Consider the following 9,222-nt stretch of genomic DNA (forward strand, 5'->3'; position numbering starts at 1 on the left):
TCCTCTCCAGATGCTCTCCTGGTAATCCTTCACTTCTGGGGAGGTGTCTCAGGCCCACCAGGGTAGGAAGCATTTGTCTGTCCATGCCATAAATTCACAGAATGAACCTTTTGTGCAGTTCTAGAAAACCATCCTTGCCCCTGTGATCTCCATGCCCGTGGTTGGAGTCCCAGCTGCCTGCCTGGCACTGCGGGTTTCTGCAACACTGAGTTTGGGGTCAGCAACCTGCTCTCCTGGCTTATGGATGCTTCCCACTCCCTAAGGACACAGGAGTGGGAATCTGCTACTGTTGGCTTTGTACCCAGACAGGCCACAACTTGACAGGGAGGTTGAGTTTGACCAGCTCTTGTAGGATCTCCTCCTTGGTTTGCTTCAGCAGGTCCTTCCAGGAATCCATTCTGGCCAACTATCTACAAAATGTCCCTCTTAGTTAGAAAAAATGGCCATAAAGGGATTTCAGAGCAGAAAGGCAGGGATATTCCCACTGCAGCCCCATGACTTCTAGCGTGTTGTACTGGTTAATAGGCAGCCATCTAGAACTGGATGTCTTGAGATGGTCTGTTCCCGGCTCGAGGTGGTTCCCTTAAGTGACCACCAGAAAGGGAGCACACACAGAAGCTAAGCAATGAAGAAATGGTTCACAATTGCTTATTAGCCCCCGATAACCTCGGCAGGAGAGTCGCACGTGAGGGTAAACCACATTTACTTTCCCTCTTGCATAAACAGCAGCCATGACCATGATCTTAGACCAACCATCTGCTCCAGTCTGCCACGCATGGTGCTCTCCACTCCAGGCACACGATTCTTCTCTTGAACCGCCACTCATCATCTCTGGAAGAATCACTTCTTTGCCCACAGGTTACCTGGGGTTTCCAAACTCACCCCTGACTTTTCCCCCTGTAAAACAGCCTCATGTTTTTGTTCAGGTTCCGTCTTGCATCAAGTCCTTCCTGCTTCAGGGAGAGCCGGTCACAGCTCTGTCTGCCTCATTGCAATAACTCCACAGCCCGAGTTCACAACAGAACAACAAAGGCAGAATCACGATGGACAAAAGGGGTCAGTGATGACGCCCTGCAGGGAGTTCAACTTGCCATGTATCGTTTTGTCTTTTTTGCTGTTAGTAGCTCAGACGTTGTGGTTTGCCTCCCAAACTAAACCAGATTGAAGGACTGAGCAGGGAAGGGGGAAAGGGCCGATGTTACCCTGACACCACAGGAATTAGTAAGAAAAAATATATATATTGCACACACTAAGACTTATTAACAACCAAGTTAAAACAAAATGGCATAGTCCTCATTAGTGTTCCAGTGGTTCTTTGATCAGGGACGGTTCACGAGTCTGTTAAATCCCATTACACTCTCCTTATTGCAGTACAGACCTGTTTCTGTTCTCCTGCCAGTGGATCTGTTTGCAAATAAAAAGGGAAATAGATTTGATTTCCTTGAGAAGATCCATCCAATTGTCCCTTCTGTCATCATCGTTTGTCTTGTTGGTGTTGGGTATGTTTTTTGGCTCTGGAGGGGTGGAGTTGGGCTGCCCCTGCTCTCACCCAGGCAATGGATCAAAAGGCCAATTATAATCCCGTAGCTCCCAGGGACATGCCAGTGCTGTGGCTCATGCATGGGATCGTCTGCATGGATTTGGGGAAATCGTGGCTGACCACACGTCCATTTTCTCCACTGCCTCCTGCTGCAGCCGGCCTGGGAAGGGTTGATGTCCGTATGGCTTCGTTGATTGATTGCTGTGGGATTAAACAAAAACCCTTTTTAGGAAAGACGGGGGGGTCTCCCCCTGTCCTTAGCAATGTTGGAAAAATTACAATATTAACCAGTGTTGTCCTTCTGTCACTGTTCTCTCCCTCCTTGTCTCCATTCAAACTCTCACTTTCTACACGTCCCCACTGCATCTGCTCTGTTAATTCGCACCTCTTCCACATGCAAAATTAAATGTTTCACCAGTATTTTGGGGTATAAAGCATCCACGCCATATGCAGAAACTATTCAAACTCTACAACATAAGAACAGTCATCCTGGATTTGAGCAGAGGTATTATAAACACTTCCCCCATAGAGATGCTATTACTACTCCAGGCCTGTTCTGCAGGGTGGAGTCTGACTCATTGCAAGCATATGTTAAACTTTCCACATGTGAGAAGTTGAGCATGTGCCTATGTTTTTGTCTACAGTGATGACTGAGGCAAGTAGGAAATGCAAACCTAATTCAGGAAACCAAATCTTATCTTCCTGTTCCAGATAAAATGTTTGCTTTCAGAGACCTAAGGAAACCACCTGTGTAGAACAATTAAGCTGAAAGATGAAGTCAGTTTGGTTTCTTTGCACTCAAGCTACCTCCAAGAGCACCATCATTCTTTCTGGTCTGGGATATTCAGGTGAAGAATTATTCATAAGAGATAAATCTGAAACAGCTGCTCAGAAGCAGTCAGCTTAATCCTTTGCTGGGCCTGGAGCAGCCTCGTGGTCTGGTGGGATCTGCAAGTCACCCAGGGAATCTGTAAGGACTTGCTGAGCAGAAGTTGGGTTCAGAGGGGTGTCTGGGCCAAACCCCAGAGAGAGCCTGGACTCTGCTGACTGGCTTTGTGGGGCAACCAGTCATGGGAGTCAGCCAAAAGGACAAGATTAGAGCAGGTGTTTATACTGGGAGCATTGATTCCTTCCCACAACTGCTGTTTTTAACGTGGCAAAAGCACCACAGGCTAACACTGATGTGAGTTAGTGGGCCATTTCAAGAACACAGGGAAGCCAGCATCAGGACAGGATCTCCTTAAGATTAAAACCATGCAGCTATTGCATTCTGACATCTTTTACTGTCTATTTGGGCCATGCCTAGCTTTACAGTGTAGGCAGAAATTATAGTTTAATTTTTGTATTTCCAGGGACATTAATTGCTCACATTATCTTACTCCTGTGCTCAAGGCATCTCTCATTGCCTGTAGAATTTTCTGAACCTCAATGGGAAAAGAGCTGTAGCACATTTTCAGTGCATTAGAAACATTATTGCTGACAAAACATTATACATGTTGTGAAACGGTGACATAAACCCCAAAGAAGCTGTTGCTTATTCTACTTTTGATTCTGGGTGAGTTTCAGTGAGGAAAAAAATCTGTCTGGATTTTTTGAAACTCACTTCATACTTCATGTACTCATACCAAATTCCATGCTCATGGGAGAGGTCAAGATGAGGAAGAAAAAGGGATGTGTTACATATCCCACTGCCTCCTTGGATACCATGGTATCTGTATGAGGGACTGTCTGCTAGTCATCTGAGCCAAGATATGCTTGTTCCACAGATGCTGCATTAAATGTGTACCCCCAAAGCTCTCAAATCAAATCCACTTTTGACATGACACTCTGAAATTTAGGCACACCAAAATTTAGGGTTGAAGCAGATCTCCTGGGTTGTAGGAAGTATGCTTCTGCAAGACCATGACAGGTTGGAACCAAAAAAACACCACTACATGAGGCATTGGAGGCCAATTTCTCTCTAAGAGGGTCAATAATTCTGAATTTGGAGGCCCACATCATCCATTCCAGGGCAACAATGCTGTGAGCATATATTGCTCTTGTCAGCCTGGAAATGGTGCCAGCAGGGTGCCAGTGAAGGGAACAACAGGATGTGATTCATTACTGTGCTGCCTCAGTTTTATCTTGCTGTTAACTGCTTGGGTTTGGAGACTTTTTCATATTGCAGTAACACTATCACACCAACCCCAGCACACTTCATCCATGCTGCACAAGCATTGCCATACTCTGCTTTTGTTAATTTTGAGGGATTTCAACTTGTTCCTGTTCCCGTTTGGGCTATGATTTTGCTCTATATCTGGATTTTAAATTAGCATTATGCCACATGTCTGATCTTGCATCAGCTCCCCACTACAGCACACTTGACCCTCTTTTAGCTTCCTCTGGTGCTCCTATTCCTTTCTAGCAGCTTGAGTGACACGGTCACTCCATTATCCCTATGTCTTGGCTTTCCACCCATGGTCTGGGCTGCATCCGTCTCTGCAGGCAGCTTTGGAGCCAGGGTAGGACCAGAGAGAAGGTGTGAAAGGCCGTGGAACGGGTTGCCACCTTCATCCGCTTTGATTCACTCCTGGACTTGTAACAAAACTCGATTAAGGCAACCAGCATGGCCAGTCCGAGCCCTCCGATGAGGATATAGAAAACCCCCGCCACATTGCTGAGACTCAGCGCGCTCGTCTTGTCCTGGAAGAGAAAGGAGAAGGAGGGGGGAAGGGGGAGGGCAGGTGGGAAGGAGAACAACAAAATTAATATGAAATTGCTCTGGGAGGGATGCTGCACAGTACAGCAATGTTGGCATTACATCATCTTTCTCTTTAAGTGAACAAGTGACATTTTTCTAAGAGCATTTTTAAATTTTTAATTCAGTGTCTAGTAAATCTAATGTTTCCCTCGCACAAACAAATAAACGTTTCTTCAGCAGTGCGACTCTTTGCAAAGGTTTGGGATCTCTGTTTTTCCATCAGCTAACTTAAATGCTCATTTTACCCAAAATGTCTAGTTTGAATTATTGATTAAAGGAGGAAAAAAAAATTGAAGTTTTCCTTCTCTGTGACATTTGCTCGTCCCTGATGTCTCGCCTGAAATAACCTGTTCTCTTGGAAATGCTCATTCCTTCGTTCCTAGATTGTTTCCCCCGCAAATTCTGTTGCTGGGCAACACATCGAAGTGGCTGGGCTTTTTCTTTTTTTTTTTTTTTTTCCCTTTTCCTTTTCAGTGTTAGGGTTGAGGTGACACCTGAGCTGTCCTCAGAAACTCATTTGATTTCTATGTAATGGGACCGTTATTTCATATGCAATCAAGACCCGCTGATGCATGTCTAAGCTAATTATTTGCTTGGCAATAAATAGGGCTATTAATGGGCCGCAACTCACATTCAGCGTCTACGTTCTGATTTTACAATTGCCTAATGAGTTGTCACGGCTCTCTGGGGAAGAGGCAAGTACCAGAAATACTCCTTTCACTGCGAGGGAAACCAAGTGATGTCACCCCGTGCAGCTTTCAAAACCTTCTCCTCCATGTTGACCAGGTTGAGTTGGGAATAATCCGGGCAGCAACGGGACCCCAAACTTGGCTGAGCTCCACGTAAAAGGCTCCTGCTTCTAGGACAGGCTTTCTCTGTAGTGCCAGCAGGCAGAGCTTCCCTGCTCCATGGTTGCTGCTGCTCTGCAATATTGAATCGATACCTATTTGCTGGTAGAGATGCTGCAGGGCCAGCACAACAGGTCAGTGCAAATCTGTTGGAGTGACCAGAGTCTGACCTGCACTGACAGCCCTGCATCCCCCTGATGTGGGAGGACAGCTGCGTATGGCTCATTTGAGATGTAGCCACACACTTAGATCGATGTCTGTAGAAGTGTCTGCAGTTGGTAAAGAAGCCTCTGTGCAGCTCTTGGTGTTCTTCTGTGCTGCTCCATGGACACATGGACCAGTGGGTGGCACAGCCTGTTCCTTGCCCTTGTAGGACAGTTGATTCACTTCCTTTCCTTGGCAGGTTTTACAATAAGCAACCCACACTTTTTGGGAAGGGTGAGGATTCAGGAAGCAGAAAAGTATATTGGAGCCATGTTGAAAGGGTCCAAAATGCAACACCAACATGGAAGGTTTCTATACAAAAGCACTCTGCCTGACACCAGTACTGTCTTTCAGGCAAGTATGCTTTGCTAAAGGATCCTGTTTTTTTCTGTATTAGGGTTTGATGGCAAAAAAATTAATCCTCAGAGCAATATTTTTTCAAAATGAAAAAAAACCTTCCTGTAACAGAAGAGAACATATAGGTGGTGGGGTTTTTTGTTTGTTTGTTTGGTTGGTTGGTTTTGTTGTTTTTTTAGAAGAAAAGAATTCTAAGAAAAGAATGCTAAAAAGAGATTTCTTTTTCTATTTCTCCTTCATCTGACCCACTGCACATGTGAGCTGCCAAGGCTTCTGCCCAGCTGGAGCTCTTGCTGTGGGGTCAAGTATCATGGGGAGCAATTTTCCATCCTGAACCCTCTGCTGAAAGATGCTGAAATTGGTGTGGGGCCATTCCTGTGGAGTTTCAGATGCTGAAAAAAACTCCTTAAGTGATCTCATTTTCCATGCTTTGCAGATTGACATCGCTTTGACAGGAGATTTGCCGCTGTCACCGTGTGCTTTGCACCGCTGCAGATGTGACAGTTGCCACTGGCAGGAAGGTTGGGTTTCTCCCTTCATGCGCTGGTCAATTTGTAGTCTTGCCAATGAAGCATTGGGTGCTCTCTGTAATGAGAGATTTCTCCGTTTTTCCTCTTAATTTCTGCACTTTCAATATTTGCAGGATTATTTTATTTGGTCTTTTCTAATCTGCCTCCACTCATTTTTTCCTCCAGGCTTGACTTTACATTTTTTCAGTCATCTCTTCTCTGCAGATTATTGGGCATACTTTTAAGCACCAGCTGGGAAATGCAGGCATTTTTTAAGAGAAGATATAGAAGGGCAGAGCAATTACTCTCAGGAAACTGGATTGCAAAACATCAGGTACTTTGCCTTTTTAAATTCTGTCTGAAGGGGCTACATCAGCTTCAGTCAGGGATAAAGACATTAGAGGTGGGCTGCCCTCCTTGACATCCTAATCTTTTAGCCTGGCTCCTTAATGAAATGTGGCTGATTAGCACATGGTCTCTACTCAGAGGGAAGAATGAGGACAGGGATGCAGATGGAGCAGCCTGTTTTTCTGTGTATTACTAATAATTTTCAGCCTATACTTTCACCTTGATTTAGTAAAAGTGTGGAGATCTCCAAGATATCAGAAACCCCCCATCTTTGTGACAAAAAATGACACTGTAGAGAAGAGAAAACCTACTGACACTCTCACTCAAATAAATGTATCAGTGCAATCCATACAAGGGATCAGAGACTCCACAGGGACCTTTGACTTGCAGACACAGATATTTAGGAGATCTGTCTTCCTTGACTCTGTTGGTCATGGGAATACAAAAATGTAAGGTTCTATTGGCCAAGATACTTATTTCCATCCCCAGTTTGGGGGTCATGGTCCAACAGGGCACCAACTTCTCAGCTGGCTGCTGTGGCAGAGTAGTCTGGCAGCCAGGAAAGGCTGCTGGTTCTTAATTCTGACTTTCCTCCTGACACCAGCTGCAAAATGACCAGTAAGAGAGAAGAGATGACCCAAAGCAGTTTCCTGCACCACTACAATTCATTTTGGGGCTGTTTTATTTTTCTTGAATTTACTTTGCAGTAACATTATCATTATTGCTATTGTTATTACTCCTGTTACTACTATTACTGTTATTACTGGGACAATCTGGGTGAACTGAAAATTGTGTTATCCAAAAGGCAAAGTGTTGTGAGGCACAGTGGAGGGCAAACCTGCTAGGAGGGAGAAAGTAGCCTGAGTTTCGCCTCTGCTACCCTAATAAGGCTTCTCCCAAGGAGCCAAAGGCATGGGCAGCTTCAAGGGGCACTGAGGAACACTGAACCAAGGGAGCACTGCTGATGACACAGCCTGCTACCACAAACCAGGCTGAAGAGTGAAATTGCTCCTGTGGTGATGCTTGACTTCTAGCTCTTTTTTCTTTCCTTTTTGTTTCCTTCCCCCTCACAGCAGGACAGGCAGAGATGTTCTTTGGGCAGCAGTGACATCTCCTTGCTCCCATCAGTGGCAGGACCACACCTGCACGATGGGTCGGAAGCCCTGCATACCCCAGCAAGGCTTTGCCTGCTGTTTCCACTCATGATCCTGCCCTAATAATGCTTACGATAATAAAAAGTCCCAGATTATGCTATCTGCTTGAGAGGACCCTCCCCTCCTCTCTGCTAGGGCTCTGTGACACCAGATGCTCTCCCGCAGAGCTGCCCCTCGCAGAACCAGCTTGTTAGTGGGAGTGTAAATGTCACCGCTCGTCTCCCGCAGCGGCAGAGCGCCGACGTGGGGGGAAGATTGGCAGGTGAAAAGAGAAAGAAAAACCCGTCTTCCCAAAAGCCCGGCCTTGTTGCTGCAGCAACCAGGCACCTTCCCGTCTGTTACTCCCAGACAAGGCACCGTGTCCGTCATCCCCTTTTGTCATTCCTTAATCCTCGTTGGCTGAAAAGCATCAGGGCCAAATTTGCCCATTTTCCCTGGGCAGGGCTGGTCCCTTCTGTCACCCTGCATGACCAGAGCCTGTTGGCAGCACAGGGTGATATCACCTCGAGTTGTTGCCATCTCCACAGAAGATGAACTGTCCTTAGAGCAGTTGGCAGCTCAAGACCCTGAAATTAGCTCAGTTGGTTAGAGCATGATCATCATCAGAAGCTGAGCTTTTACCCCAAACGTTGGACAACCTTTACTGGGGCGAGGCCTGAAGCTCAGCAATGAAAGACATAGCGCTGACCATCATCTTGGATCTCTACTGTGGGTCTGCCAGGGGCTAGGCAGGAGTACATGGATGGTGGCTGCAGGAGTACATGGATGGTGGCTGCAGGGACAAGGCTGCCCAGCATGACAAAACACCTTTGGTTTGAGAACCTGTCAAAGGCAGGGCAAGGCAATAGCAAGGTTTGTTCTTTTTGTTTGTTTGTTCATTTGTTTTGTTTGTTTGGGGGGTGGTTTTGTTTTGGTTTTTGTTTGTTTGGGTTTTTTAATAAAAACACAATTCTTGCGACTGGCAAAGAGGATTCAGAGACCCCTGTGGCTTTGATAGAGGTCCTTTAATTGCATGAAGTGACCTGGATGTCCCTGAGAGCAGGTTGTTCCTTGCTATCCTGGTCTAGAAAAAAAAACTTCCTTATTCCCATTGCCTTACAAAAACCACAGGAAAATGGAGAATCACATCCATCTGCCCCGACGTTTATTGTCCACCTCATCATTACCTTCCAGCAACCCAAGGCATCACTTTCAAGCCCACAGAACATTTCATAGCCTGCAGAGAAAGCAGTCCATCCTGTGCTTGTTTGTAAAATGGGATCCTTCTAGGGAGTAGCCTGGTTATGGAGTGTCTGTCTCTCTTCAGGGCTTATTCCTGCTGTGGCAAGTAGAGGGGAGTGCAGGAAAGCTTGGAAATAACACCAGGAAGGGGTGGAGGGTTTCTAGCTACGTGAAGTGCTGGAGGTGAGTGTGCATGGAGAAACCTTGAGCCTGAGGGAAGGGGTGGCTGCCACATGTTTAGAGTGGGGAGAAGAGCAGCAGGGACTTTGCTGCCCAGTGCAGGACACTGCCTGGGATTCCC

General features: G+C 46.2%; 1 protein-coding gene across 4 annotated transcripts in view; it reads right to left on the reverse strand.

Moving 5' to 3' along the window:
• Nucleotides 1-926: 926 nt before the first annotated feature.
• The window catches only part of GRIA1 (glutamate ionotropic receptor AMPA type subunit 1), a 117,130-nt gene continuing 108,834 nt past the window's right edge, over nucleotides 927-9,222 (reverse strand). For all 4 annotated transcript variants that reach the window (XM_050312540.1, XM_050312541.1, XM_050312539.1 and 1 more), the window contains exons 15-16: nucleotides 4,088-4,222; nucleotides 927-1,762 (exon numbers count right to left, since the gene is read on the reverse strand). In XM_050312540.1, coding sequence (XP_050168497.1) covers nucleotides 1,574-1,762; nucleotides 4,088-4,222 — 324 coding nt within the window. In that variant the 3' untranslated portion in view covers nucleotides 927-1,573. The remainder of the gene's footprint in view (nucleotides 1,763-4,087; nucleotides 4,223-9,222) is intronic.

Source organism: Myiozetetes cayanensis, unplaced genomic scaffold (genome assembly GCF_022539395.1).
Source record: "Myiozetetes cayanensis isolate MyiCay16 unplaced genomic scaffold, myiCay2020 scf17, whole genome shotgun sequence".
Taxonomy (NCBI): Eukaryota; Metazoa; Chordata; class Aves; order Passeriformes; family Tyrannidae; genus Myiozetetes; species Myiozetetes cayanensis.